Source organism: Ostrinia furnacalis, unplaced genomic scaffold (assembly GCF_004193835.3).
Source record: "Ostrinia furnacalis isolate ACB-3 unplaced genomic scaffold, ASM419383v2 OfSCF0677, whole genome shotgun sequence".
NCBI classification, from domain to species: domain Eukaryota; kingdom Metazoa; phylum Arthropoda; class Insecta; order Lepidoptera; family Crambidae; genus Ostrinia; species Ostrinia furnacalis.
In genome coordinates, this window is record NW_021130916.1 from 153,036 (window position 1) to 169,366 (window position 16,331).

Below are 16,331 nucleotides of genomic sequence, written 5' to 3' on the forward strand. Positions count from 1 at the left end.
CGGATTTATACAGGGTGGTAACGATAAGTGATCTCACTCGATTATTTCTAAACTATACAAGATATCAATAAACTAGTTATTGATCCTGAAAGTGCTTCATGAGCTCTATCAAACGGTATTAATAATAGGTTACAGAATAAACTGGATCTATCCGAAACTTCAATGTTTCCAGCTTCCATACATTTGGTAAAGTCACATTATTTAAAAAACTACATATGATATCGTAAAACTGATTACTGATTCTAAAAGTGCTTCACAAGCTCTATCCAATGGTATCAATAATAGGTTACAGAATAAACTGGATCTAACCAAAAATTCAATGTTTCCTTCTTCCATACATTTAGTACTACCACAGTCATGACACTCATCTCTTGACAATATTATAGCAAGTAAAGCCTAAAACCAATGTTTTTCATTAATAATTTAAAATAAGAATACAATTTACGAGTTTATTTTAAGTATTTATTATTAAATTAAAAAAATTACACTTCTAATATTGTGTGTCTGGCATACATTTAGTATGGAAGCTGGAAACATTGAATTTTCAGATAGATCCAGTTTATTCTGTAACTTATTATTGGTACCGTTTGAAAGAGCTCATTAAGCACTTTCAGGATCAGTAACCAGTTTTTTAATATCTTGTATAGTTAAGAAATAATCGAGTGAGATCACTTAACGTTTCCACCCTGTATAGGTCTGGTGTATTTTGTCGTCGTGACGCATCAGAAAGAAATCAGTTTCATTTTAGTATATTATTTATGTCCAGCCAAATGAAGCACCGAATTCGGCTTTTATGTTTTTGAACCTGGCAACCCTAATTCCGCTCTGATGCGTCATGACACAACACGTCAGACAAATATAAATCCAGCTTAAAATCTGTCTTAATTTACTACCACACGATAGAAGAAGTGTAAGCTTACCATTTCTTCACTGCGCTTTATCATTTCCAACTGCTGTTCTCTCGCTATGGCTTGCCGCACTGCCGGTGGTGGTCTCAGTCTCTCGTGATTACCTAAATTGAAAATAGTATTTACACACTTGCTCGTAGTGGCTCTTATTGCATAGTTTTAAAGTACATTATTAAATAGCGTACGTTTTTGATTAGGTATTGAATATAATGTTGGTGTTTGATAATTGTGCTTGTTGCTGAATTAATTGGTGGACTCGGTAATAATATCAGTGTCCAGTATAAATACTATATTTAAGGGTAGTACTACCCAACATTAATGAAATAAAGGCTGGCATATTACACTTGAAAATTTCGACGGGTTCATCCAGTGTCTAAGTAGCTCAGATAGTAGAGCAGTCACCTGGTGAGCGAAAAGCTCGATTACCGCCTTAGGCACTTCGATTTTTTAAAGTTATTTATAATTTATAGATCGTTTCATCCACGAAGACGCGCCCCACCAATTTTTGGTCGAGGGAAGCGCGGGGTGCGGGGATTTTGATCCGAGCAATCCAAGTGTCATTATTGTAGTGTGCGTGTGCACTCATGGATAATTTAGCCTGTACCGATAAACACTAAAACATTAGTGGAAGAATGGGGCGCGTCTTCGTGGATGAAACGATATATAGTTTGAGATGCAACTCTTAATGCTAGAGCGCGTAGTCTCATCGCCTGATAAAGTCTCACCGAAGAGAGCCACCTTGTTGACATCGGGCTCCAGTGTGAAAGCGTACAGGCCTTCTGGCGTGCGTTGCTGCACGTATTGCAGCGCGTAGTCGCACATCACTTGCCTCTAGAGTCTCAGAGACTATTTAGCAGGAAAGTGAAACGTCAAAAGAAATGTCTATTTCCAAAAAGAGAGATGATACAAATATTCTTGACAACAATACTAGCCATGCACTAGATGCTAAACTATTTAAATAACCGCTTCTGTGGTCTAGTGGTAAGACCACCTGTTTCAGACGCAGAGGTCCCGGGTTCGATTCCCAGTGGGGGCAGATTTTTCTGTTCGGTTTGGTTGGTGGTAGGGCTTGTTCTAAGTCCGCCTGGCTAGCTACCACCATCTTACCTAAGTCTGTCGCCATAACAACAATGTTAACAGCATTGTTGTGTACCGGCAGTTAGTGGTAAGATAGCCAGTTCCTCCGTGGTTGAGGATTCCGGGTGAAGCTCGCTTCCACCTTCGGCCTGATCGTCACTTACCATCAGGTGAGATACAGGCCAAGAGCTTCCTCGTTGTGGATAAAAAAAAATTGCTAGTTAAGACCCAAACTAAGCAGTATAGCTTTATTATGTATGCTAAATGATATATGTATAAATTAATGATGATGATGATCTAAAGTCTGGTCCATGAGCACGTATAATTTTGTCCAATGACCCCAAGCTACCCATCCTTATCGGTCGCGCGTAATTATGTTGCTATCGCGCTCGCACACTCACTGCGGGCGCCAGTCGCACAGTCGCGACAGCAACATAATTACGCGCGAGCGATAAGGATGGGTAGCTTGGGGTCATTGGACAAAATTCTACGTGCTCACGGACCAGGCTTTAGAGACGACAAGAGTCACCACGAGTCTCACCGAAGAGAGCCACCTTGTTGACATCTGGCTCCAGCGTGAAAGCGTACAGGCCTTCCGGCGTGCGTTGCTGCACGTATTGTAGCGCGTAGTCGCACATCGCTGAGGCACACGTGCGTAACGCTTTGCGTTCCGTCTCCCTGTACAGCTGGAAGGAAAATGCAATGGTTAACAATCATGATGTCGTCAAAATACATAGCATTGACAATGAGGGCTATCGTTTTAGCGCTCACCAGTTAGCGCCACTGTAGAGTAAGGTCCTGTCAATCGCCAGGGGTGCCAACTGTTAAGTATAAAAAAATAAAAAATAGCCCTCATTAAACAAAACTAAGATGTTGTTTCTCGACATGTAAGGGCCACACAAGCGGCTGCATAACGCGAGATCAACGCGGCGCTGGCGTCACGTTATTTAATTTAACCATTAATAAGGCAAAGGGAATTTGGTTACCTCCTTATTCTATTTTGAACTTTATTCCCTAGCTAGCTAGACTTAGTCTAGAAACAATAAAAAAAATATTTCCTCTGCCTTATTGAGATTAAAGAGTCTGTATCCGCGCCAATGCTCCGCAGGCGCTGTCGAGACGACGACGTTCCGACGACGCTAGAAAGACACTAGTGTGGAGGTTCCCTGAGTATTATGTGACGTCATTAACAGCACAAAACGTCTGGCAGTCCAGTCTCAGGACGTCATCTACTAATCATAGGCCTCTCCTAATGATTTCGATATTGGTAGCGGCCTGCATCTAGACATTATCTTTAAAATAATTACATAAAAACAACCGATTTATCGTGTGTCTTCACAGGCTATAGTGTATTAATTCATACCTGTATGTTGGCAGTAGGCGCCAACAAATACGGCAGTAGCGGTATGACGTCGAGCTGAAGCGCGCGCCTCGTCAGCGCTACGTTCGGCGCGCTATAACGCCATACTGACCACACAATGCTGTCTAGCTCAGTCTTCTTACGGTGCGCCTGTAACAAACAGTTTTAATATAAACATCAACCTATACTTGTAGTATAGTACGACACAGTTCACAGAATCGCTAAGCTGAAATGACAGTGAGTGGGGAACATAGCTTGTAGAAGGGACAGTCTAGGCAGACACATCTTCGAGTCGCGACCACAGCAAGGATAATTATGTTAACAGCCACCCACTAGATGGACCGACCTGAAAAGCGCAGGATTTGTCGTTGCGCAAATCCGTCCGCCGACGTCTTTAAGTTAAAAGAGAGAAAGAAAACACCAATCTTCTGCATGGCGTCGTAGTCGCAGCCAGGATAGCGTCTCGCAGGCGAGTAGCGAGCGAACGTTCACACATGACTAAAAGGAGTTCCTAGAGACGAGTATCCTATGGCAGCCGACGATACACTGCGGCAACTGCAGATACAGCGAGTTTTCCGATGATGAAGCGACCAGGAGTGCACAGCGTCAGACAACCGCTGCAACTTTTCTTAGAATATAATATACAAACAGCATTTATAATAAGCACCTACCTCCTGCGCTTGCATAGGGAACTTGACTCGCTGCGGATTCCTAGAGGCGAGTATCCTGTGGCACCGCACGATACACTGCGGCAACAGCCCATACAGCGAGTAGTTCTGGTGACGGAGCGTCCAGGATAGCGTCTCGCAAGCGAGTAGCGAGCGAGCGTTCACACATGACTAATACGGGTTCCTAGAGGCGAGTATCCTATGGCAACCCACGATACACTGCGGCAACAGCCCATACAGCCAGTAGTTCTGGTGACGGAGCTTCCAGGATAGCGTCTCGCACGCGAGTAGCGAGCGAGCGTTCACACATGACTAATCCGGGTTCCTAGAGACGAGTATCCTATGGCAGGCAAAGATACACTACGGCAACTGCAGATACAGCGAGTTTTCCGATGATGAAGCGTCCAACAAACGCTGCAACTTTTCTTAGAATAAAATATACAAATAGCAGTCATAGTAAGCACCTACCTCCTGCGCTTGCATAGGGAACTTGACTCGCTGTGGGTTCCTAGAGGCGAGAATCCTGTGGCAGCCCAGGATACACTGCGGCAACATCCCATACAGCGAGTTTTCTGATGATGAAGCGTTCAGAAGTGCACAGCGTCAAACAATCGCTGCATCTTTTCTTAGAATAAAATACACAAACAGCAGTCATAGTAAGCACCTACCTCCTGCGCTTGCATAGGGAACTTGACTCGCTGCGGGTTCCTAGAGGCGAGTATCCTGTGGCACCGCACGATACACTGCGGCAACAGCCCATACAGCGAGTAGTTCTGGTGGCGGAGCTTCCAGGATAGTGTCTCGCACGCGAGTAGCGAGCGAGCGTTTACACATGACTAAAAGGGGTTCCTGGAGGCGAGTATCCTATGGCAGCCCAAGATACACTGCGGCGACTGCAGATACAGCGAGTTTTCCGATTTTGTAGCGTCCAGGAGTGCACAGCGTCAAACAACCGCTGCAACTTTTCTTAGATAAATAGCAGTCTTAGTAAGCACCTACCTCCTGCGCTTGCATAGGGAACTTGACTCGCTGCGGATTCCTAGAGGCCAGTATCTTATGGGCAGCCCACGATACACTGCGGCAACTGCAGATACAGCGAGTTTTCTGATGACGAAGCGTCCAAGAGTGCACAGCTTCAAACAACCGCTGCAACTTTTCTTGGAATAAAATATACAAATAACGGTTATAGTAAGGACCTACCTCCTGCGCTTGCATAGGAAACTTGACCCGCTATAGGTTCCTAAAAGTGAATATAAAGCAACAAGATCAGTTTAACAAAATAATATCATAGTAAGCACCTACCTCCTGCGCTTGCATAGGGAACTTGACCCGCTGCGGGTTCCTAGAGGCGAGTATCCTGTGGCACCGCACGATACACTGCGGCAACAGCCCATACAGCGAGTAGTTCTGGTGACGTAGCGTCCAGGATAGTGTCTCGCACGCGAGTAGCGAGCGAGCGTTCACACATGACTAAAAGGAGTTCCTAGAGGCGAGTATCCTGATAAGATAAGATAAGATAAGATATTATCTTATCTTATCTTATCTTAGGGAACTTGACTCGCTGCGGGTTCCTAGAGGCGAGGATGAGGAGTTCCTATGGCAGCGCACGATACACTGCGGCAACTGCAGATACAGCGAGTTTCTCGCATGCGAGTAGCGAGCGAGCGTTCACACATGACTAATATGGGTTCCTAGAGACGAGTATCTTATGTCAGCCCACGATACACTGCGACAACTGCAGATACAGCGAGTTTTCCGATGATGAAGCGTCCAGGAGTGCACAGCGTCAAACAACCGCTGCAACTTTTCTTAGATAAATAGCAGTCATAGTAAGCTCTTACCTCCTGCGCTTGCATAGGGAACTTGACTCGCTGCGGGTTCCTAGAGGCGAGTATCCTGTGGCAGCGCACGATACACTGCGGCAACAGCCCATACAGCGAGTAGTTCTGGTGGCGGAGCGTCCAGGATAGTGTCTCGCACGCGAGTAGCGAGCGAGCTTTCACACATGACTAAAAGGAGTTCCTAGAGGCGAGTATCCTATGGCAGCCCACGATACACTGCAGCAACTGCAGATACAGCGAGTCTTCCGATGATGTAGCGTCCAGGAGTGCACAGCGTCAAACAACCGCTGCAACTTTTCTTAGATAAATAGCAGTCATAGTAAGCACCTACCTCCTGAGCTTGCATAGGGAACTTGACTCGCTGCGGGTTCCTAGAAGCGAGGATCCTGTGGCACCGCACGATACACTGCGGCAACAGCCCATACAGCGAGTAGTTCTGATGACGGAGCGTCCAGGAATGCACGGCGTCGTACAATCGCAGCCAGGATAGCGTCTCGCACGCGAGTAGTAAGCGAGCGTCCACGCGTGCTTGGAGGTAGTTCTCGAATATTCCGTCGACTAATCTGTAAACAACATTAAGTAAGCATATTTATACATACTTATGTAAGAGGCGATTTAGGACTACGCATCAAACAGAGAACGGGCAGCAGCCCTCTCTAAAAAACATCAATCTTTTAAACTGCGGTCTTCGACCCGCCTGCCAAGCGTGGGGATTATGGCAAAACTTTCCACTATAGCGGAAGAGGCTCATAGTCCAGCAGTGGACTGTAAAGGGCTGTTGATGATGATGATGATGAAATATGTATTTTCTCATTATTTTTTCTCGTAACTCTCTTGTCTTTGTGCCATCACCTATAATCCTATGTGAACAGTTTGAAATTGACAAAACTAAACAACATTAGTCGTTTTACGCAGGAATAGAAACCTACTCTTTTCATTGGTCCTTCGAGCCGGATTAACGGATAAATAATTTTAAATTCTGTTTATTTATTTAACTTAAAGACTTTATTGCACACATAAAAATGATCAGTACAAAAACTTTATACATATAATATTATGTTTATATCTGAAAGCTTTTTTGCATTTAAATGATTACGAGTAGTGTAAAGACACTTAAAACAACTGACCTATCATATTCCCCTGCGGCTTGCACTGTCTTCGCAATAGCATTTGGGTCCTTATCATTGGTGGTGAACACCGCACTCAATGCTTGCATCATGCTCTTGCTGCAGTCTTTATAGCCCACTGACGTGTTTTCCACATCCTCCATGCTTACCTGGAATTCAAATATAGGCCATTTAATTATGTCAAAATCCATCTGACATCAAGTCAAGTAATATGTCAGAATCTTATGTCACATCTATGACACGGCAGAAGATTATAGGACTGGTTTGTTGGTTAGTAAACCCACACATCACTCCTTGCGCACCGCCCATCATTTTCGTGCCTGTATCAAACTTGGTGAAGCTCAGCACGTTTATAGCAGAGTGCATGTAACTCCGCCCACTTATGTTATATTAACGCTATCGCGGACCTGACTACTCTCGGATCTCTCAGGAACTCTCAGGAACTCTCAGGAACTCTCAGGAACTCTCAGGAACTCTCAAGAGCTCTCAGGAGCTCTCAGGAGCTCTCTCTCTCCTATTCCCACTGACCTATTCCGCCCTCGCCTTAATAAAGCTGAGCGCGTGTATAGCGGAGCGCACGTAGTATCTCGCAGAAGAGAACGAAATCCACCTGCACCTCTACTCTCAGGAGCTCTCAGGAGCTCTCAAGAGCTCTCAGGAACTCTCAGGAGTGTACTGTCTCCACTGATCTGCTCCGCGCGCGCCCTGATGAAGCTGAGCACGTATATAGCGGACCTGATTACCCCTCTGCCTACCGGGTAGGAGGGTTACCCCTCTGGTATCTCCACTGACCTTCATGACTTCATTCATCATCCTTTCGCTAGCGCCCCTTGCCTCCTATGAGAAGACTTTCTCGCAGAAGAAAACAAAATCCACCTGCACCTTTACTCTCAGGAGCTCTCAGGAACTCTCAGGTTCTCTCAGGATCTCTCAGGATTTCTCAGGATCTCTCAGGATTTTTCAGGAGCTCTCAAGAGCTCTCAGGAGCTCTCAGGAACTCTCAAGAGCGTCCTATTCCCACTGACCTGCTCCGCCCTCGCCTTAATAAAGCTGAGCGCGTGTATGGCTGCGCGCACGTCGCCGTGCACGCGAGCCGCCAACGCCGCCAGCACGTGCGGCGGAGCGCTGTAATGAAGCAACCCCTGCGCTTTAGCCGATCTGCTCCGCCCTCGCCTTAATAAAGCTGAGCGCGTGTATAGCGGACCTGACTACCCCCCCCCCCTGTCCTATTACCCCTCTGCCTATCGGGTAGGAGCGTACCATCCCTACATTGTCGACATTCCACCAGCTCGCACTAAGCGTTTCGACGACTCGTTTATAATGCGAACAGCTAGGGACTGGAATTCGCTGCCTGCTGCTGTATTTCCTGAACACTATAATCCGGGCGTTTTCAAGGCGAGAGTGAATAGACACTTACAGGGCAGATTTGTACCATTCTAGACTGCATCTCGCTTAACACCAGGTGCCATTCATCATCATCATCATCATGTCAGCCATAGGACGTCCACTGCTGAACATAGGCCTCCCCCAATGCTTTCCGCGTTGATCGATTGGTAGCGGCCTGCATCCAGCGCTTCCCTGCTACCTTTACGATGTCGTCGGTCCACCTTGTATGTGGACGTCCCACGCTGCGCCTTCCGGTACGCGGCCTCCGTTCCAGAACCTTGCTGCTCCATCGGCCGTCAGTTCTGCGCACTATGTGCCCTGCCCATTGCCACTTCAGCTTGCTAATCCGTCGGGCTATGTCAGCGACTTTAGTCGTTTACGGATTTCCTCATTGCCATTGCGGTCAAATAACTGCCTTGTCTTGCATAAAAAAAAATCTACTGACCTGCTCCGCCCTCGCCCTAATAAAGCTGAGCGCGTGTATGGCTGCGCGCACGTCGCCGTGCACGCGAGCCGCCAACGCTGCCAGCACGTGCGGTGGCGCGCTGAGGCCCTCGCGCGAGCACACGCGCGCTAATCGGCTCGAGATGCGTTGGAGGGAGACTCCGCCCACTTGGATTAATGAAGCAACCCGCTGCCCTTTAGCTCTCGCTTCGATAAAGCTCAGCGAGTGTGTAACGGACCTGACAACCCCCCCTAATCCCCCTGCCTACCGAATAGGAGCGTTACCCCTCTGCCTACCGGGTAGGAGCGTCCTATCTCCACTGACCTGGTGCTGACTGACCTAGACCAGAGGTCTCTGGATCTCTCAGAAGCTCTCAGGGGCTCTCAGGAGCTCTCAGGAACTCTCAGGAGTGTACTGTCTCCACTGATCTGCTCCGCGCGCGCCCTGATGAAGCTGAGCACGTATATAGCGGACCTGATTACCCCTCTGCCTACCGGGTAGGAGGGTTACCCCTCTGGTATCTCCACTGACCTTCATGACTTCATTCATCATCCTTTCGCTAGCGCCCCTTGCCTCCTATGAGAAGACTTTCTCGCAGAAGAAAACAACTCTCAGGAGCTCTCAAGAGTGTCCTGTCTCCACTGACCTGGTCCGCCCTCGCCTTAATGAAGCTGAGCGCGTGTATAGCGGAGCGCGCGTAGTATTGACCCCGCCCCTTCATCATCCTTTCGCTAGCGCCCCTCTGCCTCCTATGAGAAGACTTTCTCGCAGACAAAAACAAAACAAAAGGCAGGCAAAACAAAATCCACACCTCAGGTCTCAGGAGCTCTTAGGAGCTCTCAGAAACTCTCAGGAGCTCTCAGGATCTCTCAGGATCTCTCAGGATTTCTCAGGATTTCTCAAGATCTCTCAGGAGCTTTCAGGAACTCTCAGGAGCGTCCTATCTCCACTGACCTGCTCCGCCCTCGCCTTAATAAAGCTGAGCGCGTGTATAACGGAGCGCACGTAGTATCTCGCAGAAGAGAACAAAATCCACCTGCACCTCTACTTTCAGGAGCTCTCAGGATTTCTCAGGAGCTCTCAAGACCTCTCAAGAGCTCTCAGGAACTCTCAGGAGCGTCCTATTCCCACTGACCTGCTCCGCCCTCGCCTTAATAAAGCTGAGCGCGTGTATGGCTGCGCGCACGTCGCCGTGCACGCGAGTCGCCAATGCCGCCAGCACGTGCGGTGGCGCGCTGAGGCCCTCGCGCGAGCACACGCGTGCTAATCTAATAATGAAGCAACCCCTGCGCTTTAGCTCTCGCTTTGACAAAGCTCAGCGCATGTGTAACGGATCTGAATACCCCCCAACCTACTGGGTAGGAGCGTTACCCCTCTTCCTACCAAGTAGGAGCGTTACCCCTCTGCCTACCGGGTAGGAGCGTCCTATTCCCACTGACCTGCTCCGCCTTCGCCTTAATAAAACTGAGCGCGTGTATGGCAAAGGGGACGAAGATATTTGACCCCGTCCATTCATCATCCTTTCACTAGCGCCCCTCTGCCTCCTATGAGAAGACTTTCTCCTCAATCCACCTGCACCTCAGGTCTCAGGAGCTCTCAGGATCTCTCAGGAACTCTCAGGAGTGTACTGTCTGCACTGACCTGCTCCGCCCTCGCCTTAATGAAGCTGAGCGCGTGTATAGCAAAGCACACGAAGATATTTGACCCCGCCCATTCATCATCCTTTCACTAGCGCCCCTTGCCTCCTATGAGAAGACTTTCTCGCAGAAGAAAACAAAATCTACCTACACCTCAAGTCTCAGGAGCTCTCAAGAGCGTTCTATTTCCACTGACCTGCGCAGCCCTCGCCTTAATGAAGCTCAGCGCGTGTATAGCGGACCTGACTACCCCCCCTACCCCCCTGCCTACCGGGTAGCAGCATTACCCCTCTTTCTACCGGGTAGGAGCGTTACCCCTCTTCCTACCGGGTAGGAGCGTTACCCCTCTGCCTACCTGTCCTATCTCCATTGACCTACTCAGCTCTCGCTTTGATGAAGGTAGCGCGTGTGTAACGAACCTGAAAACCCTCTTAACCCTTTGCCTGTAGTATCTCTACTGACCTGGTCCGCCCTCGCCTTAATAAAGCTGAGCGCGTGTATGGCTGCGCGCACGTCGCCGTGGACGCGCGCCGCCAATGCCGCTAGCACGTGCGGCGGCGCGCTGAGGCCCTCGCGCGAGCACACGCGTGCTAATCGGCTCGATATACGCTGAAGGGAGACTCCGCCCACTTGGATTATTAGGGCCACTTGCCTGGAATTAATACATTAGAATGGCATAAGATTCTAACTTTCGCGTACCATTAGGATTAATCTCAGGAGGAGGGCCTTAGCGCGCCGCCGCACGTGCGGTGGCGCGCTGAGGCCCTCGCGTGAACACACGCGCGCTAGTCGGCTCGATATACGCTGGAGGGAGACTCCGCCCACTTGGATTATTAGGGCCACTTGCCTGGAATGAATACATTGGAGTGATAATAGAATATGCCTTTATTGACTGCCTGGACGAAAGCCTAAGCCTAGGCGCAGACAACAAACCTTTAGGTGGCCGATTTTTTTTAATTTTTTTTTTTTGAAGAGACGCGCGCTTGTTGCTTGAAGAGCTTTTCATCAGCTTTAAAGGGCAGAGTGGAGAGTACAGAAGGTACTCTAGCCGTTTAGCGATCGTCGGTCGTAGACCGACCATCAAGCCATATCGAGCGCATAAGGCGCCCGATCAGTGGCGAACCCAACTAGAGGGTTGGACAAAGTCCAGCCTACGGCGGGTTCACTAGTGGGCCCGATCGAGGGGACTACGGACGCGGCCTGAGGGCGCCACGGTAGGCTCGGACCACGGCTCAGGCCGTGTCCGGGTGACGGATTGGACCTGTCCGGGGAACGGATTGGAGTTGGCCGATAGTTGGGTCGGGCTGTTAATCAGTATGAACATGTATGAAAGTGCGCACACTACACTGATTTGGTATCGCCCGATTCTTCATACAAATTAGAATGGGGCCCAACTATCGGCCAACTAAAAGTCGGTGGTCTGCTCCTAGGCTAAAACACGTGCTGGTCATACTAATTTTCAATACAGAACCACGCGCAAGCTTTAGCGAAGGCCTTAACTTGCATAAAAGTGGTAATGAATACGAGTCTCGAGGCACTGTAGGACTCAAAAGATAAGAAGACATTGAAAGAACCCCTTAGGGCTACTTTTTTAAAATAATCATTTTAACGTTCATAAGTGCATAATTTTGGTCTAAATTGAATAAAATTATTTCATTTGAATAGCTATTTCTAGCCCATTACATTAGGGAAGAAAAAACAATGCCCTTTTTGAGAGGCTAATCATCGCATTAGAATGCTAATTCACCTAAGTGTGAATATTATTACGCTCGTATACTAAGAAAAAGTACCTCAAAGGTCTCAACGAGGTGGCGTATAAGTCGTTACAGATAGCAATGACGGGCCTCTTGAGAGGTTGGACTTTCGCCTTCTTCTTGCCTTCAGAAGCTGCCGCGGTACACCATTTGACTAACAGTTCTACCGTCGGCAGCGGCGCTCCGTCGATTTCATCTGCGAAAGAGTGTATTGATTTAGATTGATCTCACACCTTATGAATACAGAGCTCAATTTAGCACGCAGATATTAGTAGCAGTACACGCGATGTAATGAGTCCGATTTATTATTATTTATTGCGAGCTCGTAGAACAGTCTTTCCCAAAGTGGGCGATAACGCCCCCTTGTGGGCGCTGCAGGCTTAAAGGGGGGTAAGAGACCCAGAAAAAAAATCGGGACGTTATGTAGAGGCTTGGGAGGCGTCATCTACTAGGAGGACTCTTAGACACCGACTGAGCTCGACTCTTGACTACAAAAATGGGGGGCGCTAAAAAATAATTTATTCTCAAAGTGGGCAGTTGACTTAATAAGTTTGGGAACCGCTGTCGTAGAACTATATTAGTAAGCATGCTACTGCCACTCTTTCCGAGGATCTGGTAAAAGGTGAATGGGGGGCAATTAATATGTTAACATCAGACCTCCACAAATCGTCTGGAAAGCGTGGGACGCGTGGGCCAAATCCTCCATTGATTTAATTAAAGTAAATTGGCAGTGGAGACTATTTTGATAGTGATTTTAAAAAATCCTTCAAAAAATGTTGACTTCGTTTTTGACTGATTACTGTTTTTGTCTACAGCTGTGGTTCTTCCGACTTCAGGGGGAGATGAGACCTTCTCCAGGGTTCTACAGTTACCAAGTAAGTGTATTTCTTTGCATTTCTTACTGATTATACAGGTTACATACATATAAGTGTATTTCTTACCTAATATAAGACAGTTGGGCCTCTTCTCTGCGTCGATAACGGAACGCATCAAAGTAGCGCTCTGAAGCGCATTACGAAACGCGTCCGTGCTGCGTTCGTCGGATGCGTTCAGTTCCACTGGTCTATACCCTGGAAAAAAGAAAACAAGGTTAATTAATCCATTGTATATGTAGTATGTCCGTTAAGCTAGCATCCGTAACACAAGCATATTAATTGCTTACTTTGGGGCTAGATAGCGCTGTGTGAAATTGTCCAAAGATAATAATAAATAATTGTATGTTACTCGTATGAATTAACACTAGCTAATAGGTGTATTAAAGGTGTGCTTAAGTAGTCTTCACAAAACCTGGAGGCCCACAAGAGACCACAAGGCAGCGCCACCTAGTGGTGAAACCTGTCATCCTCTCTCTCCACCAATTTAGTAGAATATATTTTATCCACAACAAGGAAGTTCTTGGCCTGCATCTGTTCTTATGATGCTTAGGCCAACGGTAGAAACAAGCTGCTCCTAGATTATCAACCACAGAGGAGCTATCTTACCTGCATATCCTTTTCATAAAGGTTACTAAACCTTTGTTTGTCACCTGTCATCCGCTTTGCAATGGAGGGAAGTCGAACCTTAACTTCGAACTCCTATGTTCTGATTAATTTCGTTGCGGGTCCAATGATAGTTTAACTTTCCCCTGGGACAAACTTGACCTTCACTGGTTGGGTTTTCACTGGCGGTCAAGCAGTAGATCTAGGATTTGCAGCGGTGGGAACGAGAGGTGAGAAAAGTCCCGTATCTTACCTGCTGGTAGCATTGTTGTTATGGCACATATTTAGGTATATCAGAAAGTAAGAAAAATTTACCTGCAAGCCTTGCTAATAGATGTGCTAAAGTAGTCTTCCCAACACCCGGAGGTCCACACAGCAGCGCCACCTTGTGGTGTGGTCTTCCATCCTCGTCCATCTCCGGCCCGGCCTCCTTCTTGCCTTTCCACTTGTTGCTGAGTTGGAACTGGCCGGTACGCTTGCTGAAACTGTTCCGTTGCTGAGGCTCAGTGGTTTTCACTTCTTTCTTGAACACTATCTGGAATTTGATGTAAGAAATACCCCCATTATTTTATGATTAAGATTTACGAGCAACATAATATTTCACATGCATCATTGCATTATAAGAAAGCTAAAATCTAAAGGATATGCCATTACAAAATTAAGGCTGAGGCACCATCTTATTTTGACTTTAACAAACGGTAAAAATCTGTCAAATACCATACAAAAAACACCGGATAATGTTAAAGTTACAGTCAAAGTAAATTTATGCAACGCAGCCTTCGATACATTTTGTATGAAAAATTTGGAGAAAATTAACGTGCAAACATTAATATAACTTTTTATGAATAAACCCATAACAACGGAATATGCGATTATGGCAACAATATAATAGTTAAACCCAACAATGAGTATGAGCTTATTTAAGAGATCATTGGCATGCACAAATAAATCAACAAATACCAACTTTATCCCACAAGTGCAGCCAATGCAGCAATGCCCTGTTGACAGGCTCTTCGCTTAGTAAATCGATGTACGAATGTGGCCGATACTTGTCCACCCACAAATTGTTCCCGTTGATATCTGTAGAGATGTCTGGAAGGGGCTCCTGCGATTGTCTGAGGATTTCGGCCTCTTGCTTTTTTTCTAACTGTAATTAAGAGCATATTAAAAGAAATTAAATCCTAATATAGTTTGGTTATAACTTCACTTATGTCAGAAAAATAATATCCTTAAATACATATTAAAACTTTACCATGGGCATGCGCTATTTATTGGTTTTGTGTTCATATAAATGTTATATCTCTTGTTCAAATAAATATCTCAATTCTGAAATGGTATTTCTATGAAATAAATAAGATTGAGAGGAAAAGAATATTGAGTTTTTCTCTGTGTAAATGAAAGTGTTTTTGGTGAAAATTAGTCTTAAATTGATAAATAAGTTTTTTTCTCATTACATACAATTTTCCTTGCTTCATCCCATGTCTTGGCATACATAGATTGTAACGAGAGCTGATCTTCTGTAGAGTCCAATGACTGATCCCAGGATGTCTCGGACTCCAGCCTGACATAGATTCTGTCTCCATCTGAGTTTGTAAGCGCCATGAATGGCCATCTGAAATGTTATACAGGAGTGTTCAATAAGGTGTCACAAATTGGATGATCTTTAGAATAATAATATATTGGTCTTAGCCCATGGATTACACTAATACCGGCATTTTGGAAAACTTGCTGAGAATTTAAAGATTTCAAAATAATAATATTCCTAAAGAGTATGAATTTAAAGTAGTCACATGATCCAAGTACCTACTACTTAATACCAATTTCATAATCAAACTAAGAACTTACTTAATCATTAATTACCTTGGGATATCCAATGACAGATTTTCTTTAGTATTAAACACAGGTTTATCTTCTGCTTGAGCTCTGGAAGGTTCTAAAAGCAGCTGCCTAAGTCGTCTGCTTTCCAATATTTTGTCAATCAGTTCCAAATCATTTTCTTCCTCAGTTTTTTGTTTCTTGGTTGGCATTTCCACATTATCAAAGTCTATATCACCAATATCGCCGAAAAGGTCTTCAGCAGTTCGCTTGTTGCTGTTAACAGGAGTCAGCAACTCTTCCATTGGTTGTAGACTTTGAGAAAATGAAATCTGAGTGTTGCTGACTGAAGGAGTTGCATTTCTATTTGATATAGCATCACTATTTGTTGTATCTTTATTTACAGGCTCTGCTGAAGCATTTTTGGGACCAGGACTAGAGAAATCTAAGCTCCTTTTAGCCGGTACTGGTTTCTTTTTGACGACATTTGGCTCTGTAAAAAAATACATAGAAAGATCAAATTTTGATGTACTTGACAATTATTATCAAGATAGAGCGTTATTGGCTAAGTTTGGGATGTATTTACCTATGTGGTCATCATGTTCTTTGAGTAATTCAAGATCATCGGCGTACATAAGCTCGTACTCTTCATCAGGATCCGGGTAATCACTCATTTTTATAATAAACTGTAGACTTAATAGATTCAAATTGAATGTGAATGAAAGTATTTCGTCTTTAGATATTATTGAGATTTCTGATGCACATTTATCAGCAATAACCTTATGAAAAAGTATTATTTTAGATGCAAACAAAACCTAACAAAAACGTAAACATA

General features: G+C 45.8%; 1 protein-coding gene across 1 annotated transcript in view; it reads right to left on the minus strand.

Moving 5' to 3' along the window:
- Positions 1-16,331, minus strand: part of cutlet (chromosome transmission fidelity protein 18 homolog) — a 51,304-nt gene extending 34,973 nt beyond the window's left edge. The window contains exons 1-13 of the mRNA XM_028323697.1: positions 16,083-16,331; positions 15,542-15,989; positions 15,140-15,293; positions 14,646-14,828; positions 13,997-14,216; positions 13,145-13,273; positions 12,240-12,399; positions 10,912-11,101; positions 6,982-7,130; positions 6,186-6,417; positions 3,349-3,495; positions 2,527-2,671; positions 921-1,012 (exon numbers count right to left, since the gene is read on the minus strand). Of these exons, the coding sequence (XP_028179498.1) occupies positions 921-1,012; positions 2,527-2,671; positions 3,349-3,495; positions 6,186-6,417; positions 6,982-7,130; positions 10,912-11,101; positions 12,240-12,399; positions 13,145-13,273; positions 13,997-14,216; positions 14,646-14,828; positions 15,140-15,293; positions 15,542-15,989; positions 16,083-16,170 (2,337 nt within the window). The 5' untranslated portion in view covers positions 16,171-16,331. The remainder of the gene's footprint in view (positions 1-920; positions 1,013-2,526; positions 2,672-3,348; positions 3,496-6,185; positions 6,418-6,981; positions 7,131-10,911; positions 11,102-12,239; positions 12,400-13,144; positions 13,274-13,996; positions 14,217-14,645; positions 14,829-15,139; positions 15,294-15,541; positions 15,990-16,082) is intronic.